The sequence below is a fragment of the Capra hircus genome, chromosome 11 (assembly GCF_001704415.2).
Source record: "Capra hircus breed San Clemente chromosome 11, ASM170441v1, whole genome shotgun sequence".
Classification (NCBI taxonomy): domain Eukaryota; kingdom Metazoa; phylum Chordata; class Mammalia; order Artiodactyla; family Bovidae; genus Capra; species Capra hircus.
In genome coordinates, this window is record NC_030818.1 from 95,964,938 (window position 1) to 95,978,692 (window position 13,755).

Genomic DNA, 13,755 nt, shown 5'->3' on the forward strand with positions numbered 1-13,755 from the left:
GAATGAATTAAAGACAATGCAACACAGTAAAAAAAAAGAGGTTTGTAGAGTCTCACACACTTGGGCTCACACCTAGCTGTCACTTGTCCTTTTGTGAGGCTTGAGTTTCCTTACCTGTACAAGAGTAACAATAAAATCCATATACAGGAATGCTGTGAGGACTGACAAGCTGCTGTATATGAAGGGTACATTACAGGACCTGGTACAAATATAGGAATTCAATAAAGCACAGTTATGGTGATAATGATAAAGAAACGCTCCTTAAAAGGGAATTTAAATCCCATAGTCTAGATTTACATGAATTTTTTTCTAAACAAAAACATTAACAACATAGAAAATATATGTTTTAACACTGGGCACTTAATAACATGGTGGGGGGACAGTGTAATTCCATGGCTGGGGAAAAAAAAATCTAGCAAGCTATTGTTTTGATGTCATAATTAGGAAGGGAAAATGGAAGTCAGCAAAATCACAGTTTTAGAAAAGTGGTTATTAGATTTTCTTCTTTCTACTGTGGAAAAAGTCCTTCCTGTTGAAGAAGGCAGTGAAATTTTATCACAGCTATTGCTATTCATAAATCTTATATCTATTTTAATTCAATCTGGCCCTAGCCTCTGAGTCGCTGCACCGCAATTTGATTACTATAACCATACTTTTTAACTGCTGTCAGGAAAGACAGCGCCTTATACAAACATCTGCCGGAACACATGCCTGCGTTCTCCAGCACCAGCCCTAAATCACGCTCTGGTGATGAATCTTTATCTGACACTAATACTTTTTAACTTCATACAGACAATTAAAATGAATTGTAGCTAAATGCACATATAACAAATCAATTTAATCTTTGGTTGCATAGGAGCATATTTTGCAAATTTCCTAAACTTACTTTCTTACATGTATCTTGGTCTAGGTTTTAAAACTTCAATTTAACAGAAAGGAGTGGATATATTAATAAAAATGCTGCTCCTGTGATACTGCCATATAGTTGTAAGCCTCAAAGAGTAATGACATTTGAAATTTATCACTGCCATTTTTAAAAAGTCCGCATTTACGTGTGGAGAGTGCCAAGCTGGGCTTCATTAAACAGTGACCAAACCTGCCCTCTAGGTATTAACACAATCAAAATTCAGACAAACTCACCTAGGATAACAAACTGGATGAATGTCATTGCTGCCTCCCACCTTCAGTCTTCCTTATAGACCTATACTATAGCACCTATCGCATTTAATACCCTGCAGTTCATGGGTCTGTTCCTCTGCTCAATCGTATGCACCTGAAGTCATGGACCACTGCCACAGTCCCCAGCTCAGGGCACAATCCTGACTGTGAAACGTGCTTCCTCACATGTTGGCTACATGGGCACTCTTATCTTCAAATTCCTCTATGGTGGTTAGCCCTGTCTTATCACTGCCTAGCACACAGCCAGTATGTAATAAACATTTGAAATGAACCACTACAATGTGAATGCTTAGTAAATAATTTGTTGGATGGATAGATGAATGGATGGATGGATGGATGAATCCACTCTGCTTACCAGGGAGATCAGCAGAAAGAAGTGGAAGGTGTCCCACAGCATCTGTGGGACACACACTGGACTTGTGACTTCCCTGGTGGCTCAGCTGGTAAAGAATCTGCCTGCAATGCGGGAGACCTGGGTTTGATCTCTGGGTTGGGAAGATCCCCTGGAGAAGGTAATGGCTACCCTCTCCAGTATTCTGCCTGGAGAATTCCATGGACTATATAGCCTATAGAGTCACAAAGAGTCGGACATGACTGAGCGACTTTCACTTTCACTAGACTTGATGTGTAAAGCAATTCCCTCCTTCCTCAGCTCCAATATCTCATTATTTCTTTATTACATGTGAGAAAATCGAGGCTTACAAAATGCAGTAACTCACCAAACAGACACAACTGATAAGAGCTAAACCAGTGTATCAGATTCTAAGTCTACTGGTAAAGGGAAAATTATTTTGTTTTTAAATTTTGAAAATTTTCAGATATTAACAACACTGTATTTCCTCCACAAAGATGACTGTAAAAGAGTCTAAGAAAGAAAGTTGTGGTACTGGAAAAAGGTACTGAAATACCAGTCCTGCCATATACTAGTGGGGTCTCCTTGAGCAAGTCACTTTCCCTTTCTGAGCCTCAGTTTATTCATTTCTAAAATGGAGATAAAACTACCTCTACCATAATTTTGTTACGATCAACTAAAAGAGGAAAGTAGCAACATGTATGTAGATGATCAACTATTCAAGAGTTCAAGTTTTCCCACTTATAACCTTCTACATGTCACTGATGTCAGTCACCTCCAATCACAAAACTATGGAAACTTAAAAGCCGAAAGAAATCCAGTGATCATCTAAGCCAAGTTCCTCATTCTAAACATGCAGAAACTGAGGCTTTGTTAGAGATGGGAGGTGACCTGTCACAGACGCCATAATATGGCTGGGGCTAAAACATCTTCTGTGTCTGTGTTCTTTCCACCACATGGTCTCAGGAAACCTGAGAACCTGGAACTCAGGTTTCCATTTTATAAGTATGAATGCCATTAAGAATGAAAATAAAAATCTTTAAGAGTTAGAACACCTAGATTCCATGCCCAAGTGGGTGACCCTAGGCTGGCACTTAATATTTATGGATAGTTGTCTTCAAGATAATAAAATCAAGGCCTAGCACTTGGAGCGACAAGAAAATCTCTACACTGCAAATTAATGCAGAGCAAGTTGCCCACAATAAGAAAGCTCAGTATAAAACCCCACCGTCTGCAGTCCCACCACACCTATAAAACAGATTGTCTCCCATGCTTTCACTGGGATCTCAGTGTTTGCTATTCATTCCAACCAGATTTCATCTGCTAATCTGGTATTTAATTAGCCAGGAAGAGGGTTGGACCACAACAGCAATCTTATTATAGCAAAAATATGTCCATGTTTTACCTCTTACTCCCCTAATCTCCAAGAATTACAATCAATATATTTTCTTAAAGGACACCTGACATCTGCCTCATTTAAAATTACTATCTCATTTTCTCCTCTGAAGGGCCTGACGAGCTGGATTAGGCATCTGAAAGTACAGCCCTGTCTCAGAGAAGGTGACTGACTTCTAGGGCAAATTCTCAGCCAAAGTACCAAAGGTGGCTGTGAAGTGGAAACAGAGAAGAGGCTCCTGGCTCCTAGCCCATGCTCATCCCAGACCCTGACTCGGATGCCTCCAATATAAGCCTAACAAGGAGGGTATACCCTATCCCTCCAAAATAGAATATGTGTAGTGTCTTTAAGGACATGGTAACAGGCTGTGACGTGTTGTCAAACGACGGTAACTTTTGCAGCATCCGCAGCCCTCTTTCACTGCTTCCTAATTCAGAGATGTATCTATTCAGTTCCTCAAGCCAGAATCTGATCAAGAAATCATCCTTGAAACTCCTTTCTCCTACGTTCCCCGACATATAGTCAATCCATCATCAAGTCCTATCACTTTTACCTACTAAGTACCTCTTGCAGTCATCCACACCTCCATCACCAATAAGTAAGCCCAAGTTACCATCTCTTACCTGGACCACTGCCAAAAATGTCTTGATTGGTCTCTCAAGCCTCACAAACCCTTCTCCAGTGTATTCTCTTCGTCAGAGCTTCAGGGATCTTTTCAAAACACAAACCTTATGATTCTCCCTCCTCATTTAACTGGTTCAAGGCTTCCCTATATTCTCAGGTTTCAGAGGACACTCCTACAGCCATATGTGGTAGAAACAAGTCCTGCAGCTTCCCCCTGCACCACAACCTACCTCAGTCCTGGGCTCCAGCACACAGCCTTCTAGTTTCCCAAATCTTCAAGCTGCAACTCCCTACCCCTGCCACTTGCCTCAGATCCTCTGTAAGTCCTTTCTCCTCTCCCTTCACCTAGCTAGTTCTTACTCTGCTTTCAACTCTCAGGTTGAGTCACCTTCACAGAGATAACCATCCCTGATAGCCTAGACTAGGTCAGATGTCCCAATGAAAATCCTCCAAAGCCTCCAGTATCTCTCCTGGAAGGTGGTAATTAATTAGCAGTGAAGGCCGGAGAAGGCAATGGCACCCCACTCCAGTACTCTTTCCTGGAAAATCCCATGGACAGAGGAGCCTGGTAGGCTGCAGTCCAGGGGGTCGGTAAGAGTCAGACACGATTGAGCAACTTCACTTTCACTTTTCACTTTCATGCACTGGAGAAGGCAATGGCAACCCACTCCAGTGTTCTTGCCTGGAGAATCCCAGGGATGGGGGAGCTTGGTGGGCTGCCATCTGTGGGGTCGCAAAGAGTTAGACATGACTGAAGTGACTTAGCAGCAGCAGCACCAGAGACATTACTTTGTCAACAAAAGACCCTCCAGTCAAGGCTATGGTTTTTCCAGTGGTCATGTATGGATGTGAGAGTTGGACCATAAAGAAAGCTGAGTGCAAAAGAATTGATGCTTTTGAACTGCGGAGTTAGAGAAGACTCTTGAGAGTCCCTTGGACTGCAAGGAGATCCAACCAGTCCCATCCTAGAGGAGATTAGTCCTGGGTGTTCACTGAAAGGACTGATGTTGAAGCTGAAACTCCAATCCTTTGGCCACCTGATGCAAAGAGCTGACTCATTTGAAAAGACCCTGAAGCTGGAAAAGATTGAGGGCAGGAGGAGAAGCAGACGACAGAGGATGAGATGGTTGGATGGCATCACCAACTCAGTGGACATGGGTTTGGGTGGACTCCAGGAGTTGGTGATGGACAGGGAGGCTTGGCGTGCTGTGGTTCATGGGGTCACAAAGAGTCAGACACGACTGAGAGACTGAACTGAACTGATATTGTGACTGTGGGGCTTCCCTAGTGGCTCAGGGGTAAAGAATATCTGCTCACCATTTTAGGAGATGCGTGTTCGATCCCTAGGTCGGGAAGATTCCCCTGGAGAAGGAAATGGCAACCCACTCCAGTATTCTTGCCTGGGAAATCCCATGAACAGAGGAGCCTGGTGGGCTACATTCCATGGGGTCACAAAAGAGTCAGACACGATTTAGTGACTAAACAATACTATGACTGCAATTTTGCACTTAGTTTGGCGATTATTTATATAACATCTATCTTCCTGCCAAGAGAGGAAGCTTCATGAAGTCAGAAACCAGGTCTGTTTTGACTCACTACTGTATCCAGATTTTACTTAACAGCGCCTGGTATGTAGCAGACTCTCATTAAATAGGAAATAAATAAATGGCAATGTGGTCAAAGGAAACCAATACATCTTCCAGCACTGACCACATACACTACGTACGCATTTATAATTCTCATTAAATCCTCACAACAACATTTTCTGGTAAGTATCATGAACCTTATTTTATAGATATGAAAACAGGCTTAAAGAAGGTAAAGCGGTCTGCCCAGGATCACACAGCAAGTAAACAGCCAAGTGAGAATTCTAACCCAAGCCTGACAAACATGCTCTTACCATTGCAAAACTCTGCCTTCCTTTGAAAAGTCTGAGTTGATGGTGAATTCCACCTCTGATGGGAATTTCTAGATGATGGCTCTAAAATTAGAGGAAGCCTCCGGACTGGCGAGACACAGAACAAACTGCAGAAATGAGGCCGGGACAGAAAGCTCAGAGTGGAATAAGCTACTTTTAAGAACTCAGCCCTGAGAATTTAACTGCAGAAGAAGATGCTGAAAACACTTTCTTTTGTTGTAAGATTCTTATTTAATTCATTGTGAACACCACTCAGACAAAAATCCAAAAGCCTCCCCTGGAGATTTCCAGGAAAGGCTGAGCCACAGGAAGAGCACTGAATTCGTACAACTGTAGGGGGAAATGATTGCAGGAAAAGATATTTTTAAATTAATGAATTTGGTCCTTTTCTTGGTATACCATGGTGTGTGAGTAAGTAATAAATATCTAATAATATCTATTTCTTGCTTAGAAATAGAACAGACTGATAAAAACTGGTCTATGAAAAGGAAGGCTAGCAAAATACAGCCACAGGGAGAAGTTGCCAAATGTTGGGGCTTTATTCTCCCTTATTTAAAAAGGTATGTTTCATGAAGCCAATGGAAGAGAGAGACAAATAGCTCCTAATTCAAACAACAGAGTTAAGTTACCTCAAATTGTCTCTCTCTCTTGAGATTGCCTCTTAATAGGCACTAAGCCAAGTGAACCCCTGGAGCACTCTTATTGAAAGGAAGGAGGGAAATGAGATCGACAGAGCCAACTCCATTCTCAGCCACCTCCTCTGGTGGGCAGGACAGGGGTGGCTGGCTAACTTTAGCGGGGAGGGAGGTTGGTCAGAAGAAAGAAGCAAGATCAAAGGGCAGAAGGCCCTTAGGCTTAAGGCCATGTCTCAGCTCAGGCAGCAATAAGCAAAAGCTGCTGTCCAGAAACATAATCAACACTTGGAAGTCCAGGTTATAATTTTTTGGAAAGAGACCCTGAAGCTAAAGTAGCTTAACGTATAAGACGGGGCCGTTCCCAGGGTAACAGAGGAGGAACATTTTCCTCGGAAAGGCAATCTGCCTTTCCAGGACGGAGATTCTCTGGCCTTTTATGAGTCTGCAACAGTTTTCAGTCCCTTCGCACTTTCTCCAAAGTTTTAAATGACGTTTCTGTGAAGAGAGCTACTTAATGCCATTGACTGTAGAAAACATTTGTTCATAATTATCCAGACATAGACTGGAACAATGCTGAAACAAGAGCAGCATGCAAAAATGTATTTAAGGACTATCATCCCAAAATGCTGCTAAAAGCTATTAACCAGTATGTGTTAATTGCCACAGCATTCATATTAATTTTCACTTCAGGCTCGACATTGTGGAATATTTCCCCTGATACATTTTAAACAAAGTTTAATTTAAGGAACTGCTTCTATCAACACTTATGAAAATTAACAGCCAAGCAATTAGCACTCATGAATTATCCCTTCCCCCATGCTCTCTGCAGCTTCCCTGTTAAAACAGTTTCTAACAGAGAAACGGTTACTTTCTAATAAGTTAACACAATCAAAGTCACAGTTGTTTATATGAACCAGAACTGGTTCTGCTTTTTAAAGTACTTGTCAAGGCAAACATCCTCCTCATACTCAGAGTATAATTTCGCTAAGTCAAATAAGCAAGATATTTAATGTTTTAGTAAACTGCCAAGCAATTACTGACATCACACTACCTTCTCACCTGATGTTTAGAAAATAGCCATTGCAGAAAGGAAAAAAAAGAAAGGAAGTAATTACTTGTCTTAATCTTCCTATTTCAAGTTAAAGGTCAAAACCCCACTGGACTGATTCCCTGGACTTCTACAAGCAGACCACTGTCACCCAGTCTGCTGTGCATCTTGTTTACCCACGCTAAACTCCAGGCTTTAAGAGCACATTTCCTCTCACTCTATCCTGTCAACAATCTAATGAAGTATAAAGGAAAGAGAGCAGCACTGGCCCGCACCCTTTACTCTACAGAGAGACAGAGGGGGGCAGAAGTGAGGTATTTGCTGGGTGCTTCTGGTGTGCTGTCTCAATCCTCCAGAGAAAGACAGGCCCCCACCATCTCATTCCACATGCGAGGGACTGCAGCTTCGTGAGGTTAAGCAACCAGCCTGACGTCACACCATTAAGCGATAGAGTCAGGATTCAAACTCAAATCTTACTTCAAAATAGATCTGCTTCCCAACTAAATTACACCGCCTCTTCCTGTGCTGGGTGTTTTATCCCATTTGATGGATTCATCAGGATTGCGAGGAAGGAACTCAATTTCTTTTCCTACGTCTGAGGTTCAGTGAGATGAAAAACCTGACTACGGTTACACAACTGATAATCAGTGCCATTTCTTTGTTAGTAACAGTATTGACAGGAGGTGCATATCTGAACTTCTGGAGGTCTACTGATGATGATAATATTTGTAAACACAGTTTAAACAAAATAGTGATGTCAATGTACTAGCTAAAGCTTCTCAACTAAGTGGTAGTTGAATTTTCATTGAATGAAAAGAGAGAGATACTTTTTAAAATAAGACTTCATTTTTTTAAAAGGTGGAGAGACAGGGCAGAAACCCACATATTTAGGAATACTGAAATCTGCCTGTCACGCCTTCATTGCCTCAGAGCAACTCCCGGTCACACCCAACATTTCCCACATTCAGTGAGATCACAAAGACCAGCACAAAATTTTTCTTATTACCTCACCTCTAAAACAGAGGTTGGTTTTGTTCATTAATCAGAGGTCCTGTTTTTAACAAGCCCAAAGACTTGAGGCAGATGGCTGAGCCTGGTTTTGCCTTGTCCAGCTAAGCATTCCTTAAAACCACTTGCAATCTGTCTTGGTCTGTTTTCAAATGATCAGTAAAGAGAGTTATTAATAACCTACGAATGTAAAACAGGTCATGGATAGCCCTGCCAACTTGCCAAAAAAGATAATATAAACATAGTAATGTAGCGGTTTAGTCGCTAAGTCATGTCTGACTCTTTGCAACCCCGTGGACTATACTCCACCAGGCTTCTCTGTCCAGGCAAGAATACTGGAATGGGTTGCCATTTCCTTTTCCAGGAGATCTTCCCAACCCAAGGATTGAACCCGGGTCTCCTGCAGTGCAGGCAGATTCTTTACTGACTGAGCTACAAGGGAAGCCAAAAACAGTAATAAACCTGATCAAAAAACCCTTCAAAATTACCATAAAGCCTATGCCTAAGTATGGCCTTCCCTCTCAACTGTATATCTTCAAGAAGTTATCAACCAACCACAATTTTTAAAAAGTAAAATTATTAACCAGCTACAGGAGCCAGAAACTATTTGAAAGTATTCACTTTAATTCAGCACAGTAGCTAAGAGATGCTTACCCTTGGAATCACTAAAACCAACAACAATTCAGTTTGCACTAACTCTTAAAGATGTCTGCTTAACTCTGATGTAACTGTAAGGCCATACCAAAAACAAAATCCTTTTTTCCAAATCCAACGCTAGTTTAATCATAAGGAGGATTTCACAGCAGTTAGTCTCTTGAGGAAATACATAATTAAGTAGTTTTTTAGCATATTTAATTAGACCCCAAACTCTTTCCTGTCCCTTTCTCTCCCCAATTATGTACCATTTGCCCAAGAGACCTAAGCAACTCAGTTAATTATGTAAATAAGGCAAGAGTTATTCCCAAGAAAAGCATTGTGAATATTTGTAAGGGGGGAAAAACTGTACATATTTTAGTGGCTTTAACAAACCTTTGCAAAAAAAAAAAAAAGGAACTATCAAAATACATGAGAAACTCTTACATATGAAGCAAAAACAGGGAGTGATGACAAGATGGTGAATCATTAAAACAGGACACTCATTTCACTTCTTAAATATGAGCTGAATAAAAATAAAATAATTTTAAGTTACAACAGTAACAAAAATTTAGTGCTGAACGTCAAATGATTTATGGGAAGAATCAATCTGGAAATTATTAAAGTCGACTCTCACAGAAAGGCTTTATTATCAAGGGGTTGACATGATCTTAACTCTAGAGGCAGCCATGGTGCTGTTATAACTACTACAATCCCATTATTATGCAATCACAAAATGCTAATTTCATCATTTTGAGGTGTTATTTGAATAGTCATTTTAATTTCTAGGTTACGAAAAGGCTTGACTCAAGTATAATTCTCTATTAATCACTGAGATGTCACTGAATATCATATTGATGCATTTTACAAAGATAAAAGAAAGACTAATTTAATATGTACAGTACAATATCCTTCAAATATTAGCCACTTTCATTACACATCTGCCAAATGCATCAATATTAAATAATAGATGAGAACAAGAGTTTAATTGTGTTTTAGCAATTGTAATATGTAGAATAATAAAAAATATATCATTGTATCACAAGAAAGACTTATCGATATATAAATCTTTCTTAATCAATTGTACAGTGGTGATTGGGCCATGCTCACATCCTTTGCTGATTACAAGTACATTTGCTATGACAAAAAACATCAAGAGTTGTAAGTGTAAACACACATCTAGCAAAAATAATTCCTCTGTGACTGAGGAAACGGTTTAGTTTTCGATTCCTTCCTGGCACTTCAGAAATTAGGTATATATAACACACAGAGTTCACAACCTTCGAACAAGTCCAAGTGTAAGTAATTTATAGGAGAATCTAATAGCATAATCAAAATTCTAGAATATTGTATTTTAAAAGATCTGTGCTATTTTGTTGGCAAAGCATTATCACATATTAATTACTCCAGAATTCATTACAGCCTCAAACAATGAGATGATAGGAAACAAATAAATTCCAGCCATGTAATCTAATCCCAATAATAACGTCTCACATTTCCAAATGAATCAACTGAAGTATTTCTGAAAAAAAGTCCCCTTCAGCCCAACTCACTTGTTTCCAGAGGCTGACATTCCCGTTCCCTAGGGAGACCCTTCTCTTTGCTGTATTCCACAAGAAGCAGCAGGAGATGGGGGCAGGGGCAGACTGAAGAGAAGCTCTTCACAGGATACAATTTCTAATTTACTAAAAGTGCTTTCTGATGTTTTGGGGGGAAAATTCCTGAGCAAATTAGGATTTTATGTTACTTATGCATTTTGTTTCTAGTTTCTGTTCTTCTCTGCCAGCATCAATAACCTCATGTGCCAACGGCCATATATGCTTACTTAAGGAAATGACAACCCACTACAGTATTCTTGCTTGGGAAATCCCATCGGCAGAGGAGCCTGGGGGACCACAGTCCCATAGGGTGGCAAAGGGTTGGACATGACTCAGATACTAAACAAAAACCCAGTGAAAACATGCTGAATTGTATGAGATGAAAGTGTTTCAAAGTAAAGAACATCACCATGCTCAAAGATGACAACTGATGGAACAGGCATATAACCAGGACTTGAATATGAAAAGTGCAAACATAAGCAAAGAGTTCTATGTTTATTAATTGCAACTGTGCTGAAATAAGACAAATTGTACACAATCCCTCCAGGCAACAAGCTATCACTCAGCACCACCACGCCACGGACAGACAGCATACATAATGGCAATAAATAAAAAAATCGACTGCTGCAGTCCTGAAAGCCCTGCTCAGTTTGGTGCAGAGACACAGACTGTGGGAATGCAGGAGAGTGGGTGCTCACGCAGAGCTATACTCCACTTAAAACAGTGGTCCTTTTTCTAAAAGGAAAATAAACACTTTAATTTTACAGACTGTAAATTGTCAGGACAGGAAAAAATTGAGTCATCCTGTACAGCAAGTGTCAAACGAGATTCAATAAAACACTGGAATGCAAAGGAACGTCTTAGAATTCTGAGCAGAAGCTCTAACGTCCACAATTTGTGGAGTTATAATCAAGACTCATACAAGACAATGCAAACTGCCTCCCAGAATCATTGTCAAGGCTTTCCCCACAGTTAGACCTTAATTAATCACAACCCAACTAACCCAAACCTGGGGACAGAAAACAGGAACACACACATTCCTATCTCGGGACTGTTTCTGTTTTCATCCTCCCAAACATATTACTGTGGAAACAGTAAGCCCAAATCCAGACCTTTTCACACCCTCAATCTTTGAAAATGTGAGAGACATCCTTTGTTTATTCTGACTTCCTTTTGAAACCTACTTAAATTTAAATCTGATAAAAATAAGAATGACAATACCAACAGTAACTCCATTTAGTCGAGGTGTTACCTAAAGGGATGCGTTCCAGTTTACTTACCTTGCCATCAAATTTGGAGTACTCGTTAAAGGGATTATTCAGCTGCAGGGGGCACTGCTCCAGGCGTACAGATAATATCGACTGCTTCCCAGAATTTGGAGGTTTCTCTTTGAGGGACTTTTTTTCAAACAGTGACTTTAACTCCTGGGCTGTGATACAAGAGGAAGATAAAAACATCTTTGTGATTACAACAGAGAGAGACGGCCTGTGTCCACCTTCCCTAAAGTCTTCCTTGGAACCTTAAGGACATGTTCAGGTCTGATATGTGCAACAGGCCTAACATATACTGTTACGTCTGTGCACTGAACGAGCAGAGCACTGAAATATACATGTAGGTCATGTTCGTCAATTTAGAAAGAGGAGGGTTTAAGGAAAGGGGCAGAGGTCAGATAAATCAACAAAAGGGCTATTCTATAAGAAGAGCATTTCACAGCTGCGAGATCTGAGCTTTGGCCTGGCTTTTGCCACTAACAGATGTGTGATTCTGGACTATTCACTAAACCTCTCTGGACTTGTCAAACCAGATAATCGTGAAGAACTCTCCTCCCTCTAATTTTGAAGTTCTGGTTTTTCAAGGTCACGGTTCACAACTTAACCTTCTCACAGTTCCCAATGTGTACCTAGCACATAATCTGGATGACAAAAATGAAGAAGTGGAAAAGGAAAAGGAGGAAGAGTGTTTATAATAATAGTACTTAACATACATTGAGGAAGCCAATGTGTCTCATCTAAACCTCGTAACAAACTTATGAGGTAGACACTAGCATTATCTCAATTGTGTCAGTGTGGAAACTGAAGCATAGAATAGTTTGATTAGCCCCTGGTCACACAGCCTGTAAGGAGCAGGGCTAAGATTTGCACCCCACCAAGGCTCTTAGCCATTAGGCACTAATGAACACAGTAGACCTTCAATAAATTTCATTGCATGAATCAATGAATAAAATAATGATTGAAGGAATTCAGATTAAGTTATTAAATCAAAACCTAAAGCACTTACTCATTAGTGAACCAAGACAAGTTAGTTCCATACCCTCTCAAAGATCATTTACTTCTCTGTATTAATTTGAACGTCATTTAAGGTGATAGCTGGATGATAAGTACATGGGGGTTCATTGTACTTTTTATTTAGGTGATGTCAGAAAATTTCCACACTTAAAAAGTTTCAAATGAATCAATGTTAAAATGTGCAATAACTAAGTTCAATCCATTCCATTCTTGAGCACAACCAACCTGAACTGAGATCAAACATAATTCTGAAATAGTCACTTAGAACTTTTTAAAAAGGTAACAAGTTATTTTCAACAAATTAGTGGGACAACTTTATCAGATCAGTCCCTATAGATTTATATGGTAAATAAGGAGAAAAGGACCTGTTGCCATGAATGTATAATTAACAGATATTAATCTCTTGATTACATGTACTTACAAATTCAGAATGTGGATTAGATAGCAAAGTCAAAGTGATGTATTTTGTGTGTGTGAATGAATAGTATGCTAGCCTCTTGGGCCCAGAAAATCATTATTTTTTATTTATTTTGCTAATAGTAGCATACATTTCTGAAAACCTCATGCATTTAGTGACCTGCAACAACAAGAAGGCTACTATGATTATGATACGCATGCATACAATCTGGTATGCCCAGAGAGCGAACCTCCAAATCTAGCCTCCCCGGTCAGCAGAACAATGGAAAGGGAAAGGGAGACGGCAGATGGACCTCTCAAAGGCCAGGGCAGAATGGACGAGCAATGTATGTAACGCAACACAGAACTGTGCAAGGATAACACCTGCATGATACAGTCCTAAGACTGCGAATCATCCAGATCAACTATTCATAACTGTGATTACCAAACTAGGATCTCACTGAGCACCGTGCTGACTCAGCACTCGAGCGTGGAAATTACGGTGCGCATGTGCGCAGTCTGTGGTAAGGAGTTGGGCGGTGGTGGTCAGTCGCTAAGCTGTGTCCAACTCTTCTGTGACCCCATGGACTGTAACCCACTGTGTTCCTCCGTCCATTGGATTTTCCAGGCAAGGATATTGAAGTGGATTTCCATTTCCTTCTCCAGAAACGCCACCTTTTAAA

The 13,755-nt window shown here is 40.4% G+C and overlaps 1 protein-coding gene across 10 annotated transcripts in view; it reads right to left on the reverse strand.

The window, feature by feature from the left end:
* The window catches only part of MAPKAP1 (mitogen-activated protein kinase associated protein 1), a 239,815-nt gene that overhangs the window by 182,202 nt on the left and 43,858 nt on the right, over nt 1–13,755 (reverse strand). For all 10 annotated transcript variants that reach the window (XM_018055771.1, XM_018055769.1, XM_018055770.1 and 7 more), the window contains one exon: nt 11,672–11,820. In XM_018055771.1, coding sequence (XP_017911260.1) covers nt 11,672–11,820 — 149 coding nt within the window. The remainder of the gene's footprint in view (nt 1–11,671; nt 11,821–13,755) is intronic.